The sequence below is a fragment of the Misgurnus anguillicaudatus genome, chromosome 24 (genome assembly GCF_027580225.2).
Source record: "Misgurnus anguillicaudatus chromosome 24, ASM2758022v2, whole genome shotgun sequence".
Classification (NCBI taxonomy): Eukaryota; Metazoa; Chordata; class Actinopteri; order Cypriniformes; family Cobitidae; genus Misgurnus; species Misgurnus anguillicaudatus.
This window is the reverse complement of record NC_073360.2, coordinates 24,030,300-24,052,630: the sequence shown is the minus strand read 5'-3', so window position 1 is coordinate 24,052,630 and position 22,331 is coordinate 24,030,300. Positions and strand designations below refer to the sequence as shown.

Genomic DNA, 22,331 nt, shown 5'->3' with positions numbered 1-22,331 from the left:
TCGCGTCTACTGCTTCTAGTTTGCCGCTTGAACATTTTGAATGCATTCGCGCGTCAAGAGCGAAGTAGACGCACGGAAAAAGCAAGCATTTGACGCACATCAGAGGCGAAATCTGCTTCTTGTGGGAGGGGCAAGTGCTATGCGGTTGTCTGTTTGCAAGATGGCTGATGTTGATTGTGCATTCATCGAGAGAGTTACCAGTTTGGATTTGGTAACCTTACTATAGGGGAAACGGCAGAAATGACGCGGGTCGATAAACGTCACTTGACTCAAAAGTGAAATTTGTATTTACAACTTACCAGGTTGCCCAATGTCTTCACTGACACTCTTCCAAGCGAGGTCCTTTTTATTCCTGTCTCTATAGAAATAAGAACTTGTGTCGTATAGCTCCGGGTGACTGCTTACGGACAATATCAAGCGTTCCTCCATGTTGAATGAGTGACTCCGGGCGGGGCTGCCGCCACAGCAGCAAGCAGGCTCCTGATTGGTTAACACGGCACGAAAATCCACCAAATGTTTCAACTCGGGCGTCAGCCGCAAATTCGCGTCAAACACAAAATGCACAAAAAGCACCATTCGTGCGTACCGCGGCAGATGCTCAATTCACGCGAACTTGACGTGTGAATGAGGTGGAATAGTGTCTACCGCGCCTCGCTAATTGCCTTATTCGTGATGCGCGTCAACGTGTCTTCACATTGACTTAACATTAAAAACACTCGCGCTTGACACCTCTACCGCAGTTGGTGTGAACGCAACATTAAACTCCACAGCGATTTTCACCTATTGCCGAGTTCAGACTGCACAATTTTAGTCCTGATTTTGACTCGCTGACATGTTTTGAGAAATCGCAGACAAATGCCCGAAATCACAGGCAAATCTGTGCTTGTTCAGAAATCGGTGCTTGTAGATATCTGGACCTGTCGGCGATTCAAAATCATGCTGTGTGAAATGTGTTCTGACTGAAAATAACATCGGCGATGACCTACAGCCAATGAGAGAGCAACATACAGGGCAGCTGGAAGTTCGGGGAGTAGTCTCTCCAATCATTTCCTCCTCCATAATCTTTTCTTTTCCTCGTCTTTTCGTTGCAAATGAGCGCACATTCAATTTGCAGGCTACCATTCTTAATAATAATCCCAGTCTTACATAAGAACTCCGGTCTTGCACGCGTGACCCTTGCGTTGTTTCCTTGTCACTTCTTAAGTGAAATTCTATATAGTAAAGCTTGCAGTGTAAAAACAACTGTCACCGATCCATCGTGCAGTGTCAACACAGCAGCGACTGAACGCTACCCCAGAAAGTCATGCTGTGTGAAAAGATCTGTGACCTGACTACTTTGAAAATCGTGCCGTCTGAACTCGGCATAAGTCCTTACGTGCACATAAAACGAATTGTATGAACGACAGCATGCATATATGTCAAGTGCAGCAGTTTTTTACCCAGATAAAGAAGGTTTAAACAAATATATTAAAGCTTAACTAAACCCCTGGTCAGAGCCTGACTCCACCCACTGGCAATATTTGAAAAATGCAAGAAAAGTGGGCAGATCCCAACGGAGATAGAGGGGACGAACTGAGCTCGTACCAAGGGCGTGAGGAGCTTGAACTTGCTTACGTAGGATCGTACCACTTACATCACGCGGTACCGCAACATCCAATAGGAAAATTCAACTGCAGTAGCCACCGTTCAACCTGAAGAGGGCAGCACTCAGACGTTTTACAACATATATTGTAGCATTGAAACACTTAATACCCAAATGTCAAAAAAGTTACTCAAATCAATGAACAGCACTAATAAAGCATCATTCTTACAGATCAACTAAAAAAAGTTGGTTTAGGGTTTAGTTACTCTTTAATATATTGACAGAATTTCTGTGTCTTTTACCTTTATTCAGAAAGGACAATGAAGAGTAACTGGAGACTTACATATATTAAACAGCTGTCCCTTGTGGTTAAATTGCGCTAGTTTAACGTCATTCCGGTAAACGACTAACTTGTAATGATGACATATGTCACGTGATGTATCAACATGGCGAATGTAGTACGTCTGAATTCATTCCTACTATCCATATTCATACTATATAGAACATACTGTTTTAACTGTCGATGAGAACTTCATCTAATTCAGTACCTACTGTCACAGTATGCGATTTCAGACGCAGCCAAAGTTTTTTCCAACTTAAATTTTCTAATTTTAATTAAAAATTTTAGTTGAAAATGTTTAAATATTTTATTATACTTAAAGCGTAACTAAACCCCTGGTCAGAGCCTGACTCCACCCACTGGCAATATTTGAAAAATGCAAGAAAAGTGGGCAGATCCCAAAGGAGATAGAGGGGATGAACTAAGCTCGTACCAATCATGTGGTGAGATCGTAACAAGAGCATGGTGAGCTTGAATCTGCTTACGTCACAAGTTACTTTTTGGACCCAACATCCAATAGGAAAATTCAACTGCAGTAGCCACCGTTCATCCTGAAGAGGGCAGCACTCAGACGTTTTTACACCATATATTGTAGTATTGAAACACTTTATATCCAAATGTCAAAAAACTTACTAAAATCAATGAACAGCACTAATAAAGCATCATTCTTACAGATCATTAACTAAAAAAAGTTGGTTAAGGGTTTAGTTACTCTTTAAGGTGAAAAAAATTTAAGTTTTATAAAACTTGTTTTAAGTAGAGCAGCTTTCACATTTGACAGTGTCATTCCTTTCAATGGAAACATATATCCTTTTTATGCAAATTAGGATGATTATAGAATGTGTTTTGTTCACAACATGGCATTATTTGCATGTTGCAGTTAACATTGCGCTTTAACACTGGCACAAAGAAGACTGACGCCACATCCAAAAGCTAAAAATGCTTCCTTTATAGAATGCATTCCAAGGATGGAAGACATCAACAGATCTGAATCCAATATTTTCCTGAGAGAGCTTCTTTTGTTCAATTTTAATAGATGTATCCATCACTGTCTTTGATATCCCACAATCCGATGCATCTGCATCCGCTGGGAATGGGAGTGATTGAGTAGAGTTAAGCTCTTAAATGATAATCGCGTCCAAATCACATAAATTTAAACTTATTATTGCATATCTACTGAGAAATTGTACTTTTTAAATATTTGTTTGGTTATCATCTAAACGGAAGTAGTTATTCGTCAAACGATGATAAAATAATAATTTAATAAATACCTTTGATTCGTACCCATTCACCATCTCTGTCTTTTCACTCCTCCAGCCAAGAATCCCAGTTTTATTCCTGCACAGACAAAGCAGGCACGTTTACAAGATGGCCCAAGTGCAGTGAACACAAAGATGAGTCCGATATTACACATTTTATGATGACACTTTGAAAGTGCTGGCTCACTTTGTTGGCTTCACTTTCTATGGTGTGATGAAGCCACAATGAAAGGTTAAAATGCCCATATTTTCCATAAGCGACAATGACTTGTCAATAGCTCTACCTCTCAAAAGAGATGTTCCTGGGATCAAGCTGCGTGGCAACCACAGGAGCAGATAGACGTGCCGCCACCTGTTTGTCGCTGGGCTGCAGCGCCCCGAGAAGGTTTAAAGAGGTAGTGCACTGCCTAGAGGAAGGGGAGGCAGGTGAGGAAGAAGAGGAAGACAGGCTTGGGAGCGTCTCGCAGAACACCAGCTGTCTGTCATGATCCACTTCCATTACCGTAGCGCTAGAGTCTAAATGACAGGTGAAGAGAAAGACAGAATAGAGGAAAGACAATTAGAGACTGAGGGGAAATAGAAGTGAGGTTTATTACATGCCAATTAAGACTCAATTGAAAGATCAGTGAATGAGAGGTGGCATTGACAACAAAAGAAGAGACCAAGAGACAAAATAAACGCAATCAGCATATATTTTGGTAGAATTGGAAGTCCTATCATTCACAATTGTTCAAAATATCCCCATTTGGCTAATCTTAATTATTATTATAAAAAAAAAAAAACTGTGAACCAGACCCCCACACACACACCTTGACCCTTGAATATGAAACTGCGATTGCCTCTTTGCCAGGTCATTTGTTCAAATCCCATGAGTGTAGTATCCACCCGCAGGCACTGACCACTCTTCCACACCCGATATGTGTCACTCGGACAGATACGAGACACTAGTGGAACTAAAAGAAAGGTAGAAAGTTCAATAGTCGTCAATGCAAAGTGGGCTTTGAGGAAGTGTAAAGAGGAAATCATTGGACAAACATATGAACTCTCAGTTATGCTTGCTTACAGCAGTTACGACCTACCCCAGCTCGTAAACTCCCATTTCATCTCCACATAAAAATCCTGTGCCTAAAAGAGAGAGAGAGAAAAGTAAATGTGAGCATCCAACGGGAGGTCGAGAGAGAAGGTTCGCGCTGCAGGGATAGACATGAATAATAAAACTCCCAAAGAGTGCTGTGGAAAAACAGGGGGATCAGACATCCATCATAAACTTAAGGAAGAGGGTCAAAAGGTTACCTGGGGTTGACGAAAGGTAGCGATAAAGGAAAGACAATGGACCTGTAGGTTACCCATCAACTATCATATAAACGTTTTGTTTGTGTATCCGTATGCATTGATCTACAGGAATGAGGGGCTCAGGTGTGCGGGCAGCAGGTGCTTGTTAAGATCCTGTTTGTTAAGCCGGTGGGTGATCTCATGAATTGTTATTTACTCATTAGCCGGCTCAGGGTTTATTAAGACACACATCTGAGTCTGACCTGTCGCAGTCTCTCCAGCAGCCGTGGGATCCCGGCCAATCGTTTAGCGGTGCGCTGGTAGTCACGGTAACGCAGCGCCAGCCTCACCATCTCGGGGTCACGTGTGCTGATGGCTTCCTGCAACACTGATAGATACCGTAAGTGAGGTTAAACATGATGCCGAAACGCTAAATGATCTCACGTTTTCTTGCTGTGTTACCTGTCCAGCCGTTTCGGTTTTCTTTGCTGACGTCGGCGCCATGCTGGAGTAATAGACGGGCACAGTCCAGGTGGTCTAGCGTCACTGCCAGGTGCAAAGGAGTCCGACCCCTTGGGTCTAAAACTTCTAAATCTACCTATAAAATATTAAATATAAAAAAACATTTTGAGCTATGGTGCTCATGCTAGGTATGTAGGTTCTTTCAAACGAGTCTGACCTGGACTGTGTCGCTCTGTCATACCCAAATAATTTCCTCTTTGGTTTTTTCTCAATAACAAGGGCCATAAACATAGCTTTAAACTCATGTCCCAACCAGACACAAGGTAATAAAAACTGTCCTCCGTGTAAGTCCCAAATCTCATTTTACATAACTCTATATTAAACATTAAATGCAGTATGTAGCCTGTTATTGTGTCTTATCACTCAGCACATGACAAATAAATTGTTACTGGAAACTCTTTCAATATTAAACTGTAAATCTTGACTGCTTACTACATATTTTGCAGAATAGGACTATCAAATTGCACATTTTAGCACATTTATTGCACACTTTAGCAAACGATGTAGGTCATCTGGGTATTCAATGCATACAGACAATTTGCATATTATACACGCAAGAATGCTGATATAGGATTTGGCTTCTGCGACCTGGCAGAGGACAAGCAGGTTTGTTTTGGATGATATTATACATACTGCATACTGTCAGTGTAGTATGGTCACATTTTAGACGCAGCCACACAAATGGAAAATGAAAAACTGCATGTTGGTTGTATGTTAAAGGCGGGGTGCACAATTTTTGAGAAATGCTTTGGAAAAGGGAGTCGGGCCGAGTACCAAAACAAACTTGTAGCCAATCAGCAGTAAGGGGCGTGTCTACTAACTAACAGCATTGCCTGGGTTGCGTATGTTTGGGGCGAGTCTATCAAAAGAAGGTCCAGATTCTATTGGAGTAGGGGCGTGTTTGTTTAGGTGATTTCAAATATCAACATTGGCTTTCAGAGATCGTGCACCCAGCCTTTAATTGGCAAGGATGCTGAAGTACACTATGAACATCTGAGCTTTTGCAGAAATATGTACAGTCTGGCTTCATGGTGCCAGAATTGACTTAATGACAGCCGAACATTTGGTTCTGTGCACCTGAAATGCTACAATAATTCATCCACGGTATTAATTGATGTGTGGCAAGCAACAAAAACGTGCGTTCCGGAGTCCGTGTTGCAGAATTTGCCCTATTGTCCGATTTAGATGGCATTATGCATTGCTTCAGGCCAGGGTCACTTTCCCACTCCTTTCTGTAACTTTTTATACATTTTCCCACTTCAACATCTTCCCGGTGAGACTGAGGGCTCTATCTTACACCCGGCGCAATGCAGCGCAATGCGCGACGCAAGTGTCTTTCGCTAGTTTCCACCCTAATTTTCACGTTTAGCGCCGCGTTGTTTAAATAGCAAATGCATTTGCGCCCTCTTTTGCGCCCATGGGCGTTCTGGTCTGAAAATGAGGTGTGTTCAGGCGCATTGTTGGCGCGTTGCTATTTTGAGGCAACTAAAATAGACTACACCATTGACCAACAAAAACCTGGTCTAAAGTCTAAAGTCAATGGCGCAATATGTTTTATGTTATTTAAAGAGCGCATAATATGCGCCTATAAGCGGACAACGCGGGTTTGCTTATCACAAAGTACATGAATGCTCAGCAGCACAAAAATGCTTTTAAATATAAAAGATTATTATTGAGTCTCTTGGACATAAATGAGGACTAATTATGAGACGTTAGAAGGCGCAAAGAGCTGCTTCACCTGCAGCCTGGTATGTAAATAAATGCTTTGCTTTAAACAAATGCATCTGTTTTTAAATGTTTTTTTAATGCTACCTCACAGATTTATTGTATATGATGACTCTGTACCTACGGATATGGTGAGATGAGAAACATTTTTAAATAATGCTTAAAAAAACTCTTTGCTAAAAAAACGCTGTCCAAAGTGCTGAAACGTGCGGAGAGCCGTTTGTAAATCTTTATCTCCTGTTTGTTACAAATAAAGTATTTTTAGAGTACAAACCTTATCTTACATACTTGTAAATTATTTTTTTATGATATTGGATAACCATACATTTAAAGCAATTACAAGCCTGCTTTTTTACTTCAATGACTAAAAGAAAACGGGTTTTAAAGGTTTTAATAAAAAAATAACAATTTCAATACAAGTGAAAAACAACACAATTATTTAACATTAATCTTAAACTGGGGATCTTCTTCCTCCGCTTAGTTTTTCAGTTTCCAAAGTTCGTCATCTAAATAGGGATTAGACATAGCGCCAGCGCAACTTGCTTTTAAAGGGGATGAAAGCTGAGACTCTCATTGGTTTACTGCACGTTACGCCCAAAATACTCCTATTACAATAGGACCAACCCTTTCCGACCATGCGCTCGGCGCACAAACCATTTTTCCCGTCATTAAATTAGCAAAAGTGGATTCGGACACGCCCATTTAGACATTGCGCTTTGCATTTTAGACAATGCGCTTAGATCGTTAAAATAGGGCCCTGAGAGTTGGCTAGCTGCTATCACTTGCGATTGGCTAAACAGGTGCTCATCATTGGCGTGGTGTCAACACAAACACATGCACACTTTGTTTTTGTTAAATAATTAGCCTATAAAATGCGTGTTTCATATGTTCCCAACTGATCCCAAACCCTCCCAAATTTTGCACACCCACCCTAGCCACATTTTACCCGCACAATCAAATTGAAAACCTCCCAATTAGGCGGGAAACTGCCCAATCTGACAACACTGGTGCTAACAAGCTCTTGCTATGGTTGCTATGAAAACAGTCTTGAATGATGTGATATTTGTCCCACCCTTCCTCCACTGTGATTGGATGGCTGAGTGTAAAGTGCCATTTTAGCTGAGCGTTTCACTGAAAGTTAAACATATTTCAACTCGGAAAAACGCTGAGTGCCGGCGCTCAGAACCCATCAGCTGCTTATGGAAGACCAAGTGGTTCAAATACACGGGAATTTTAACACTTACTTAACATGTACTTCGCGTGTACTTAAAGTACACACTAAGTATATGTTAAATACAGATAAAATACACATTTAGTAAATTTTAAAATTCATGTGTATTTGAACCACTTGGCCTTCCATAGTTGCTAGCGTTTTTTTAAAAGCACGGCTCTTCCATTGGAAACAATTGAAAAGCTACGCCAACCCAGGAGTAAACGCCTTGGTGTACACACCCTCCTTACAAGCTTAAAAAGGTCTTCAGAGTTACAGCAAGAAAACTAAATACGCATTATTGTGCCTGCTTGCAATGTAAGAAGAAAAGCAGGTAAAAGAAAAAAACGCAGAAGTGATGGAAGAAAGAAGTGACAGGCGATAATTAAGGCATCGCACCCGAACATGACACAGAGCGCGTTCACGCGGTGCCCAACAGCCACGGTGAAAAACACAACGCTCAAACTGATAGCCGCGCTAAGTACGTTGCAATTCCACACTTGTGAAAACTCACACCGACATGCAGTTTTTTATTCGAACAAATGTCTCTGTCTCCACCTTTATAGTCTTTTCTTACCAATTAAACCAACGGTCATAAGAATGTATAAAAAATTCATAAATCTCCTTACAGAGGATTCATTTATAACAATTTTAGCTGATCCCCAAACCCATTTCAGTAAATCTGCTCGTGTTTATATAAGCAGCATGACCCATTAATCATTATTTGATGAGTTGGCAAGCTGTGGTCATGTCCATATTTATAAGCACACCGTCCGAGAACAAGGTCAGGATGGGACTTGGATAAGGCATTGATGTATACAGAAATGAGAGTTAGGACAGCTTTATTTAGGTATGTCGGTGCGAGACATGTTTGATGTTTTTAATGATGCTCTTCAGGATGGGCACCTGGTAATGGAAACAAATTATTACCCAAGGGCTTAACACGTGCTGTGAGATCTGCTTTGTAGTGCGCAATTTTTCCATGCCTATTGCATTATGCATGACTATTACTACTAACAGAACCTTAACTTTAGGAATTAAGCGTCACTTAAACTGCACTGCCTGTGCTACAGATGCTTGTTGAGGTGTGCTGTTACTTTTCACTGTTTGACAAACTAAAAAATGGGTATGGAATACATTCCATAGATTTTTTAGCAAAGTGCTTGAAAGATGAATGTAAAATTTTCCGCATTTTTCACATTCTGCAAGGTGTATTTAAACTTTTGCAACTGTAGGCAATGCTTGTACAAGTACATTGTGTACTATATAATAAAATGTAATTAGGCGCAGACATTGTGTTGTTGCTTTAGATGCTCCTCCCTACACGGGGTGTATGTGTGTGTGTCCCAGCTTTGTAATTAGCCGGCCCCTTCGCTGGCAACAACTGAGACCCTGGCGGCCCCTGAGGCCTTCTGGCTAGAAAAACATCAAGCTGGTCCCCCGAGTAAAATAAGACATCTGAAGTGCTACGAAAAAGGGTGTGGATGGGGTGGGGGAAGGGTTGCTATGGTAACCATGGATGAGGAATATGATAGGAGAGGTTGGGAGCGAACACTGAAGGAGTGAAACGAGAGTTGTATAGTAAGTGAATGATGGCTGTCGTGTCGGTGAGGATCTCAGATCAGCCCTGCGGGTAAAACCAGAGATCAAGAACACTCGAGAGACTGAGAGATCAGGATAACTGTCAGGAGGTGTACGTGCTTTAGCTGGTAAAAGAGTGCGTGATTGAGGGAGATTGATAAGAGAGAGGTCTACTATGACGGAAGGACAATGGTTCGGGAAGCATTAGTTGTTACAGACCTCTAGACTTCTAGGGACCTGAAATGGAGCTGCGGTATATACACCCCTTTGGGATACAAGAACATGCATATTAACAAACACAAACAGTGACTTCTCTACCAGTTCATACACACTACAGATACAAAGCCTGCTGGAGTATGACGTACTATTGCATAAATATGTAAATATGCACCCTACCTCTACAACAAACCTTATCTGCTTATAAAAATTAATCTACATTTGGAGTAAAATCATGATCCTGGCTGTGAAAACCTTGCTTTATGGGATTTATTACATAATGTAAAGAAAATTCAGTTAAAAATAACCTTGATTTCTTCAATATTGCCTGAGTAAGAACATGTCAAATCGAAAGTAAATTGAAATGAATGAGTGAAATCAAACTCCGTTCCCCCTTGAAATTCACTCCCTGATATCCGTACCTCCGCATCCCCCCATTTTCAAGCCCTGAATATAACTGTACAAACCGTGGAAAGACAGACCATGACAGATGAATGTAGGAAACTTTTACTAGGTTCCTAGTTGAGCAATCAATTCAAAAGTATTGTCATGAACAACAGTCATTATTCACAGGGTTCCCACGAGTCCTTGAAATCCTTGAAAGTTGGGGGAAATAATTCAAGGCCCTGAGTTTTTGAAAATATACATACATAGATACAGGTCATTGAAAGTGCTTATTTTATGCAAGTGTAGAATAATATCATAAAAACTCTAGACTTTTTAAGCACACATGCTAAACTGTTCCCTTTAAATGCTTATATCTTCTGTATGCGAATGTTGATTCATACCAAAATGCTTTTTTGCATAGTTGTGTTTGACACATGAAAACGTCTTTGGTTACGTATGTAACTGTTGTTTCCTGAGAAGGGAACGAGACGCTGCGTCTCCCTTGCCATACTTCCTGCGTCCCTGTAATGCCATCTTTGGCAATATTTCAGATAGAGATATACTTCTCGCGTCACCCTGTATTTGTCGTTAAGCCTCACCATTGGTTGAATTTGATATACACATTCAGACGCACTTACCCCTGGATGCGTCCCCAAAGTGTCACTGCAGTGACACAGCGCGAGTTCCCTCAAAAGGAAACTGTAACAATGTATCTTAATGGTAACACGATGTAACCTTGCTCTCATTTAAAATGTGTCCCCACATTTAGTTCTTGAATTTGAGGGTATTAGACCTGGAAAGTCCTTAAAAAGTCCTTGAATTTGAAGTTAACTAAGGTGTGGGGACCCTGTATTCAGATATATCTGATGCCATGATCGACCATTTAAATTCAAGTATCCAAAAATATCAAAATTAATTCTAGTCTAATATCAGTAGTGATTTAACCTGTATTACCTATACATTGCTGCTAGCCTATTCTGACTGACTGACCAGAACTAGTGTAACCCACAGTGCATCTCATCCAGTAACCTTTTGTGGACTAAAACCAACTTCCGGTAGACTTCCATATAGAACAATTTTTACAGTAGTTTATTTCTGATAACAAGGGAAATAAAAAAGTAAATTAAAATGTTTATTTATCATATCTAACGCAAATCAACTATTACACTGACCTAACATTACTTTGAAAAATGAATGTATACAATGTTAGGTCCTCGAATTCTTGCCTGGCTGCCAAACCTCTTTGCACAGCTGTGATCCATGCTCCTCGTCTCCCCTTTTTTTTTCGACAAGGTATTTGTTTTAAAGATCAGTTTTGCCACTAGCCAGGCCGATTAATAAATACAAACCGGAAGTTCACTTTGGTTCATGCTGCGACAACAAACATTGGTGATTCTCACGAAATTAGACTTATGAGGTGTCATGAAACATTTTGATAAAAAAAGTAAATGCAAAGTAAGAGCATCAAAATCAGAAGCATACAGTTACAAACATCTCTTCGTGTACTATTTTCCACATGATTTCACATTTAAGGGGAACATTTTCATTACCATTTTCATTAGTGGATTTGGGTTCTTTGACATGGAAATATTTATAATTTAAAAAATCTAAAAAATAAAAAGCTTCAGTGCATGTTAAACTATAAACATTTACAGTAAATAAACATGTGGTATTTGATGATCATTGGTAAATGTAGAGACAATAATAAGGAATATAAATGTGTCCAACAAAAATGTTCTCATCCTCCGCAACAATTTTCAATCAGTGTTTTAGCCCTCAATGAACTAACATTTAAAAAAAATTGTTGTAAGGGACATAATTTACTGTGACACTCAAGATGGCTACCAGGTAAGCAGTTCTTATTTTTTCTCTCCAGATAAAAGTTGACATTTTGTTTGTCATAGCACCTAGACAACTTTTAGTTCTCATTACAGAAACATGAGTTTGTAAATCCATATATTTAATGTAATATCATGTTGTGGCAATGATATTTTTTTAATGATGATAATCTAAAAAATGTAAATAATTCTATAGGAAATATATTTTTTAAATCCCCTTAAAATAATGGTTATAGTAAGTTCAAAATTGGCTTCAAGGGCTTTTTTAAAAAATCTGATACTGGACACCATCTAAGTCTGGATTTCGCGAGAATCACCCGCATGTGTTCAATGAAACCGTCTATATGCTCTGACTCACATTTATGTTAACAGTTTAATCTTGCCTTTCGAAATTGACAATATTACATATGGTATTTCCCCACATTGATCGCTATTCCACATGCAATTCCATGCGCTCGCTCTCTCTCTCTCTCTCTCTCTCTCTCTCTCTCAGTTGTGGGCCTGCTGGAGACTGCATTATTGATAGTCATATGTGGCTGGTGCATCTGCTCTTGCACTCTCTCTGCCTTACCTAATCCTCTTTGGCAGCTACTTAAACCAACATCAATCTTTCATTGGAAGTCCAAACTGTGCATGTGGGAGGCAGGCAAAAGAAAATCATATGTGTGGTAGTGTGGGGGTGTTGTATATCACAGTATGCACACAAAAGAGTTGTGTAGCCATATAGATAGAGAGATAGATAGATAGATAGATAGATAGATAGATAGATAGATAGTCTGTTATCACTATAAATTGATCTTGGGTCTCTGTGCTATCACCTAAATCAAGTCCATGGCTGGAAAAATAGCATCAAGGTACACAGACACTTAAACACTGTGATGTGCCGGAGAATGAAATGAGTTGCAGAGACGAGGTGAGAACCCAGGAGAGGAATAAAAAGGAACTCACAAATTCTTTAAATAAGTCTACAGGCACACAAATATTGGGAAAGAGATATATGGGCCTTTCTTGGACTTGTGCGGCTACTGTGTCACAGAAGGCTGACACACACCCACAGTGCCAATCGTATTTTGAAGATTGGCCTCCAGGGTTCGGCTATAAGGGCTGAGGTTCCCACCTTTTAGTGTGGGAGGCAGAAACCAAGACAGCTTGTTCATACACAAACCAAAATTCGAGAGTAGCCCTGTTAAGAAAAATGTCAGTTTTTAAACTAATTGTGTTACCATGTCAATAAAACATCACAACAGTGGGACAGAGGACACTGTATGCTCTGTTTGCAAAACCTAGTGAGAAGACACTCTAATATAAAAAACATACAAAATATATAAAATAATAGTTTATGTAGACATTTAAATCTGTTTTTTTTTTTTTTTTTTTGCAAAAGTCACTAAATGCCTCCTCTGTCAAAAATGTGAAAATGATATTGACCGAATGCTCTCTGTGTTTTTATATGATTATATGTTCATCAAATACCTTTGCTTCAAATCTGCTTAATCCTGTCTCTTGTTATAACTTGGACCTGAATACAACCCAATACGACCTGATCACAGCGCCCCCTAAATCCACTGATTTTATCCTGTCAAGCACTTTTTACAGAAATTTAGAAATGACATTGATACTTCCTGCTCCTTTTGTCAAGTTTCTTCTGAGACTATAGACCCCTTCAAGGTTTGTAAACATTGAATGACTATCTTTGATATTTGCATTGTTCCAGTCTGCAGTTAATTGCTTGCAGCCGCAGATGTTGTATTTTTTTGTTTTTTGAGATTATGCATGAATCGCGAAAACTTAACAGCAGACCTGGTGCGATTTTCACAGCCCACGATGCAAGTAGGCATTTTTAATGATACCGAATAATACGCAACTCAATCTGCAGTAATGACTTTTCTGACCCTGACATGCGCAGTGGGAACCGCCTGTGACGTGAACCGTGAAGGGGTCTATTAATCATCTTTTTTTGAACTGTCCTTTAAGTCTTTCTGGAGTAATACTGAATTGTCCAAAATATTCTTTCAAATTTTTCTTTAACTTTCAGACACATTCTTTTTGGATTTTATGTCGATGACAAGACAATATTTAATGCAAGCTTTTGTATAAATCTCCTTTTTTATTTACTTGAAAGTTTAATATCTATAAATGTAAATGTACAAAAAATAATCCCCACTTCAACGTATTCAAACAAGAATTGAGTTTATATTTGGATACAATTTCGACATCTGTTAATAAAACTATTAAAATTTGTAAGTTATTCAATCTTTTACTTTAATTTGCTTGTTATTTTATTTATGCCTTCTCTGTTTTATTTCTTTCTTTTTTCCCCCTTTATGATCTTAATGTGAATTTCATATACACTCCATGTACTTATGTTATCTGATGGTTTCCTATGTTTATTACTTGGAAAAACTATTATTTGTTGCTGTATCCTACTTCTTTTTATTTGCAATAAAAAAGTGCAAAAAATGCCGGAAATGTGACGCTCCTTACCGTATTTTGAAGATTAGCTAACAATGCAATACTGACAGGAGTTAATATGGTCTTTACTACCTTATCAATAATAAAAGCCGAATCTGATCCAGAAAATGCAGATGACCAAGCTGATCAATAAACTTTGCCAGCAGGATGTAAAAGATTGGTAACAGGACAACAGGTGCTACTCTGCACTGCACAAAACTGTGTTTGAATCATGGTTTAATTTTTTAAATATGAAAACATTACTACTTACTTACAACACTACTTACAGGCTGTATTTCAAAAGCGGAAGGAATTATGATAATGACCGTCATGTCCACATCAACAAGCCAAAGAAGATGTTGCCTACAGTCCGTGTGTTGGTTGTAGTCCAAGAAAAGAGATTTATGTTGGAAACGATAACTCATGCCATCGTTTACTTTGGGATTTGTACCTTTTGCATATCGTTAACATGTACTAACACACCAAAAAAAAAAAAAAATGTAAATCTCATTTATAAGAAAACATGTCAGATGCACTTAGAGGGTTTTGCATCTGAACTTCTCATCCATACTTGCGATTGAAGAAATTCAAGTTCACAGAAATATATGTGCTATACAGTATTTTCACTTTTATTTTGAAATATAGGCTTTAGAATTTTTATATGCCTTTTATTGTTCCCCGAAGAACAACACAGACTAAAACATAAGTAAAAGACTACCTTTTTTAATTTAAGTTAAGCAAGGATATAGTACAAATAAAAATCTAAATCACTGAAAAAAAAAACTTCTGGACAATCAATTAGTTAAATATATATATATATATTTATTTATTTATTTAGTTATACTTAACTTAAATTTATATTTAACTTGATTTTATTATGTTGAATTGGTGTACATAATTAAATTACGTAGATCCAACATTTTTTTTTTAAAGAAAATCATTTTAAGAAAACTTATTTTAATTTAACTTAATTAATTCAATCATGTGCAACCGGAGATTTTTTTCAGTGTATGTACTGTACGTATGTATGCGACAGCCATACATCAACATATATGTTACATATGTGGTTAACATGGAAAGAATTAGGAACAAAGTTTCTCAAACAAAGGCAGCAGTTTTTCAACACAAGTTGCTTTAAATGTGGCTAATTCAGAGCTTTTCCTGGATCTCCCCTAATCTGACCACGCTGATGATGACATCTAAGGCCTTTATCTTCATTCTGGTAAATGCCACAGAACTGGTGGGTTGAGATAATAGAGTAGTAAGTGAGTGAGGTCACTTTCTATGCTTTAAAGGAAAATGCTGGAACAGCATTTTTTTTTTTAAATAATTCATTTAACGTTATTTTTGCCTATAGCCAAATTAGAATAGAGGAAAGTGTTTAAGGAAGAACAAACAAATTATTTACAAATTATGTAAATCATGGAGATGTATGGTTGATGAAACCGTGCTTTGTATTCTGTATATGCAAATACAACACCGTATAAATGCCTACGTTCAAGTTTTTTAAAATGGATAGACGTATGCGGCTAATTTTCGTGTATTTGTATGTTTGCTCGTGTGATTATGTATCATTTGATGTTGCCTTCAAACATGCTGTGTTCAGAAAAATGCTGTGTTCTAATCAGATCCTCATTTTCATTTCCTTATTTGCCATTCAGTGACCCACGGTGTCACTGCACACACACAGACATCACTTCAATCCTCAAACTCTACCACCTTATCAGTCTGATATTCAATAAATAAATAAAATATTTTCCCAAATCTATGCTTTATACTATTGTTTACCTTCAAACAAAAGTATAAAATATTTTATATAAGTGTAATTTCACATACTTCTATTATAGAGAAAATTAATACTTTGTGTCAACTGTCCCTTTAATCGTATATCAGCACCGCCCATCCCCAATGGCAACACTCTGCTTCAATTAGTGTTGGGTTACGGCGCGACAGAAGGCTGGACCAATGAAAAATAGATGTGTATATATATCAAACAGAAACTCAGCAGATGTGAAGGAAAAAGAAAATGTGCTGATGAGCAGACATGAGTAAAGAAATTGACTATTTCGTGTCTTTTTGGATGGGGTCCTTCTGTAGATACATCACCATGCACTTCTCTCTAGTTTCGCCATTCAATCACCCACTCTATCCACTTTCTCAGTTTGCTCTTTCTCTCCTCCGAGCTGTCCACTCCCTCCCTCATGACTGGTTTATGGCACTGTTGAAGCAAACTGCAAATAGAGCCTCTCTTTCTCCTTTAACTTTTTTCCCCAAAATCATTTCTTTGCTAGTCATGTCCTTCCTTCTCCACCATTCTAATGGCTTAGCACTCCCCTTTGTTCTTTTACTGACACCTAGATCTATCCCATAATCCTTAGTGCCGGTGCAGCAACTTTTCCCCTTGTCATGATAACGACATCGAATCTCACGAAATCGTGACCGTATTGACCTTCCTCTCTGCGCCTCGTCCCATCCCCGATTTGACTTATCTGGGAACACCCCATCAGCACAATCCTCAATCTTCATAACTTGCCAACCATGCCAAGTGTGGTTAGATTATGCTGTCAGCGGCCTGTAAATCATATGGACTAGTGGTTTTATCGCAGTAATCATCAACAGGGTTAGGGGATGACTTATTACAGATGGCCTTAGTCATAAAACCATGCAAGGGTACAGATGACTGGGGTTTATATGAGTTGGGGTTTAGAATGATGAAATCAGACTATTACTCAATGTAATCCAGAACAGTAGGTGACAACAGTAAATGAAGCAACCAATCTGTTTTATTCATCTCTACGATCTTAATAAGTGAACTCCTTATATCAATGGTCATAAACGTACTCTGTTATGTAACACATTTAAGCTGTAGGTAGCTTGCAATGACTTTTAATTACGCATTTTTATTTATCTATACCACATAAATATCATTTATAATACAAGTTCCTGTAGTTTAACAGCATAGTGTTTCCCAAAGAGAACTCGCTTTGAATAAAAGCATCTGCCAAATGCATAAATGTAAATATAATAGTAAGTGGATATCAAGGGGAAAGAATGCTACAGAAGTATATGGCCTTTGAAACATATCACATTCTAGCTGAAATGATTATGCGCTTCAGGTATTTATTTTATTTCCTCTCATTTGTATTTTAATTTGCAAAGACTTATCCTTTTTGTAAATGTGAACAGCATTATTATTTATATTAATGGATGACAGACTATTATCACTGATCAGTGGATGATTTCAGTTATTGCATTCATTCTTCAAATAAGCTGATCAGAAAGACAAACACACCCTCTTCTGACACACATCTATCTTCAGAAAGAGTGTTGAATTTAGGTTGACTGTGCATTATTCACCCAGACATTGTGTTCAATGGCACTGTTCTGCAGTCTCTGGATTTTAAAGCATCTCTTAGATCAAAATACAAATGAACTGCATCTCCTTTTACACACCTGCAGTAAAATGACAGACGTGCGTGCTTTTGGGGGTCTTTTAACCTGCTGAGCTGCTAACTCAGTCAGCATTTTTTGTATTTTTAACAAACAGACACTTTCAAACGTTTTATGGTGCCCCCAAAATGCCGCCTATAAGACAGAAAAGGGTGTGATGGGTTTTCTATTCATTACAACCATTTTTGTGATTTTGTGACCACTTATTTTAATAAAGATGTTGCTAATAAATAGCCTATACATAAATAAAGAATACACTTTATGCCATCATACATTACAACCCGACTCCCTATTAGTCTACGACCTGACGGCTTCGATATATAACAAAAAATAACACGTTTTTTTAATGTCTTGCATTAATTTGTGCTTTGGGCTAAACATAAAATCTGAATTGCACAATTTTTCCGAGCACAGCCCCAGTCAATCTGGATCACACCTAGATCAGTTTAACAGCCGTTCCTCTCATCATCCGCCCGCGAGACTGATTGACACGCGCAAGGGAAGGCGTCTTACCTGCTCGCGTGCTGACAGCTCTTTCTCCAACTGCCGGTGTTTATTGTGCCACACCAAATAATGGAGATGATAGCGACTCTTCTCCGGAGTTTTTCTGGCAGAAATCATCCTCGGTGCATAGTTCGCCCCTCTCTCGCTCACGTTTCGTTTCGTCGCTTTTGTGCGATGTCACTTACTACTTTTATAAAGGGCGCGTGCTATATTATTGGCGAGACCGTCGATAAGGGAATTTCTCTCCATTGTCTCATCCAGCATCCTCTCCGCATAGCAGCTTGTCAGTCAGTAAGTATCTAGTATGTTGAAACGTGTGTGAATTCTCCGCGTTCTGCTATCCACTCTCCTCCTACTCTCTCTCCTCTCACACGCGCGCGCGCGCACGCTCGCTCGCTCACTGAGGCAGGGCTCTGGTGGTGTCCCCGACGAAAGCGACCCACACCTACGAAGCCATTGAACTTCAGTCTAAACAGTGATTTCTCTCATACGTGATGTTTATTAATGCGCCATGGGAGAGAGACTGAAAGAGAAATATGCACCAATAAAGGTGTCTAAAATCTCATAGGCTACAATACAATTAAATAGAGGTTTATGCATCAAGGCAAGGAAAGTGCATATACAGAGCACATAAAATACACAAATGAATACACAAAAGGTCAATTCAAAAGGGTTTGCGTATAAATAATTTATATAATGTTAAAAGGGAAAAAACTATTAAATAAAAATGAAACAACTTTAAAGGGGGCTGATTAAAATCACATATAAAAGACATAAGAATAACAATAAAAAGAAATAAAATAGATTAGTAAAATAATAAAACATAACTAAGAAGTATGTAAAAAAGTGCAGTCTATAGTGCAGTTTTTAATGGTTTTAATCAGTATTATGTAAAGTAAAAACAAACCTTGAATAAATTAAAACATTTTTTACAGTCAAGAACAGAACATTATGTGTAAAGTGGTAACTGTCACCCCTCCCTTTTGGGTGGGGGTGGGGGGGGCTGAAAAAGTGATCTGCCGTTCAAATTACTATAACTTTGGTCTCTTTTTAAAGAAGACATTTTGTTTACACTGATGCGTTTGAAGTTGTGAATATTAAATGAAAAAATAGTTATACCCGTTTAAATTTATTTGAAATAATCAAAATAATGCAGTAAAGTATATACTCTCTAAAAATTGTATATAAAAATGTAAATGTTTTACTCTCAAAACACCACAACAATAAAGTCACAAGTCTCAACTATTTCTGAACCAAATTTCAAGTTAAAATAACAAAAAATGAAGTTTCTGTCACACTTTTAGTGGATTTACCAACCAAGGCCACTAGGTGTCAACGGTTAGCTGCATTATCTTGTCACAAGTTCATAAATTACTGTCTCTGCATTGTTTTTCATGCAAAAAGGTTTTGAAATATGAAAACTACATTCCTAGAGCTTTCCGACAATATATTGTTTGTCAAGATTATTTCAAGTTTATTGGGTATTAGTGTTATAAATATATAATCATTCATATGTATTTCTATGGGGTGCGTGACATTTAACAAAATGATGGTCACTATACAATTTCTATCATCAAATGGCCTTGAAATATGAAAACTACATTCCCTGAGCTTTCCAACAATATATAGTTTGTCAAGGCAGTGGTTCCCAAACTTTTTCAGCGTGCGGCTCCCCTTATGTACGGTGCATTCCTTTGCGGCCCCCCAAAGAAAATTTGTGACAAAAAACTGTTCTAAAACACACCATTTTAATAACAAAAACATGAAATTATACACAAAGGAGTGCTTTTGGTTAGTAGCCTATTTTTTTTTAGGTTTTATTACACAGAATTCATGATAAATTAATGTATTTCATAAAATGTCATAAAACTGGGGCCCCCCTTATCGCATTGACGACATTGAGTGCTCCAAGTCTCCCAAAGACACTTTCACCTTGGCTGATGGATCAGTGACAACATTTGTTGAATACTACAGGAAAAACTATGGTATTACAATAAAGGAACTGGACCAACCACTTCTCATCCATCGTCCAAAGGAGAGATCCAAACCCAAAGGAAAGGTTATAACAGGTGAGATTTTGCTGCTTCCGGAGCTTTCCTTCATGACCGGCATTCCCGAGAAGATGAGGAAGGACTTTAGAGCAATGAAGGATCTGACCATGCACATCAACGTAGGAGCCGAGCAGCACACCCAGAGTTTGAAACAACTGCTGCAGAACATCAACACCAATGATGAGGCTCTTCGTGAGCTGGGGCGATGGGGTCTCAGCATCAGTCCAGAGATCCTGGTGACTCAAGGAAGAACTTTGCCCCACGAGACCATCTGTCTGCATTCGGCCTCCTTCGTCACATCACATTCAGTGGACTGGTCCAGAGAGGTGGTTCGAGACCCTTCCATCAGCACCGTCCCTCTGAGTTGCTGGGCTATTTTCTTTCCTCGACGTGCAGCAGATCAGGCAGAGGAGTTGGTGAGCACCTTCTCACGTGTGGCCGGACCCATGGGCATCAGAATCGAGCGACCCGTCCGTGTTGAACTACGGGATGACCGGACCGAAACCTTCGTCAAGAGCATTCACTCTCAACTCACCAGTGAACCTCGGATGCAGCTGGTTGTGTGCATTATGACCGGGAACAGAGACGACCTGTACAGCGCCATCAAAAAGCTCTGCTGTATTCAGAGTCCAGTACCATCACAGGCCATCAACGTGCGGACCATCTCCCAGCCTCAGAAGCTCCGCAGCATTGCTCAAAAGATCCTTCTGCAGATAAACTGCAAACTGGGAGGAGAGCTGTGGACAGTCAGTGTTCCTCTGAAATCTCTAATGGTGATCGGAGTTGATGTTCACCATGATGCCAGCAAAAAAAGCAGATCTGTCATGGGCTTTGTGGCGAGTCTCAACAGCATGCTGACCAAATGGTACTCCAGAGTTACTTTTCAAATGCCTCATGAAGAGATAATCAGCGGCTTCAGAGTCTGTCTGCTTGCCGCCCTTCAAAAGTACTACGAGGTGAACCACACCTTCCCAGAGAAGATTGTCATCTATCGGGACGGCGTGTCAGACGGACAGCTGAAGACCGTGGAGCTTTACGAGATCCCACAGGTTCTGAAATGCTTTGAGACAATACCAAACTACGAGCCAAAGTTGGCTTTCATCGTGGTCCAGAAACGTATCAGCACAACCTTGTACTCCTACGGTTCTGACCACTTCGGGACACCTTCACCAGGAACCGTCCTGGATCACACGGTCACCAACAGAGACTGGGTTGATTTTTACCTTATGGCTCATTCAATTCGCCAGGGTTGTGGCCTGCCCACTCATTATATCACGGTGCACAACACAGCCAACCTAACCCCTGACCACCTACAGAGGTTAACTTTCAAGATGTGCCACCTTTATTGGAACTGGCCAGGAACAATTCGTGTTCCTGCGCCATGCAAATACGCACATAAAGTAGCCTTTCTGTCAGGCCAGTACCTGCATTCGGAACCAGCAATCCAGCTATCAGAAAAGCTGTTCTTTCTGTGAGCGAGAGACCGCACCGATTGTTACCATGACCACGGAGGAGTGGTGTTTGATTTCCCATTGTTTTATTGTTCTTAAAACTGTAACTTAAAACTGTGTTAGAGTATCTACTAAGTTTTAGTTGTTGAAGTTTTGTTCTTAGAGCTTTCCAACGGTATATAGTTTGTCAAGATTGGTGTAGGTTTAGACTATGAAATTATTGTTTTAAATATGTAATACCAAACGTCCCACCTGTGGGACAGTGACAGTAATAGGGTTAATGTAATATACATTTAAATGTGTATTATTTTAATTGATTAGAATACTGTGCAGTATTGTGCTAATTAATAACCAGTGCCTGCAGATATGTGTGTTTAAACTACCCATCTCAACTAGAGAACTAAACCCTACTACTTAGCCTATTAGTTATTGCAATCTAACTAGAGTTGTATTCCTCAATTATTGAAAAACATGCACTTCTGTTTGGCAGAA

At 39.1% G+C, this 22,331-nt stretch overlaps 2 protein-coding genes across 6 annotated transcripts in view; one reads left to right on the top strand and one right to left on the bottom strand.

The window, feature by feature from the left end:
• The window catches only part of ankrd13b (ankyrin repeat domain 13B), a 37,402-nt gene that overhangs the window by 5,847 nt on the left and 9,224 nt on the right, over window positions 1-22,331 (bottom strand). For 2 of the 5 annotated variants that reach the window (XM_055196702.2, XM_055196703.2), the window contains exons 1-7: window positions 18,347-18,730; window positions 4,916-5,051; window positions 4,717-4,841; window positions 4,261-4,306; window positions 3,991-4,134; window positions 3,466-3,697; window positions 3,194-3,260 (exon numbers count right to left, since the gene is read on the bottom strand). In XM_055196702.2, coding sequence (XP_055052677.2) covers window positions 3,194-3,260; window positions 3,466-3,697; window positions 3,991-4,134; window positions 4,261-4,306; window positions 4,717-4,841; window positions 4,916-5,051; window positions 18,347-18,454 — 858 coding nt within the window. In that variant the 5' untranslated portion in view covers window positions 18,455-18,730. Of the gene's footprint in view, window positions 1-3,193; window positions 3,261-3,465; window positions 3,698-3,990; window positions 4,135-4,260; window positions 4,307-4,716; window positions 4,842-4,915; window positions 5,052-18,346; window positions 18,733-22,331 lie in introns of those variants that run through there. The other 3 variants (XM_055196704.2, XM_055196705.2, XM_055196706.2) reach the window with 3 other exon arrangements.
• On the top strand, window positions 20,294-21,996 carry LOC129438131 (piwi-like protein 2). The gene has a single exon (XM_055196707.2). It carries the CDS (start codon window positions 20,439-20,441, stop codon window positions 21,861-21,863), a length of 1,425 nt encoding a protein of 474 aa, XP_055052682.2. The 5' UTR covers window positions 20,294-20,438; the 3' UTR covers window positions 21,864-21,996.

Bases quoted from the DNA above. Each gene is read 5' to 3' on its own strand.
- LOC129438131 (XM_055196707.2), top strand. From the start codon at position 20,439: ATGACCGGCATTCCCGAGAAGATGAGGAAGGACTTTAGAGCAATGAAG.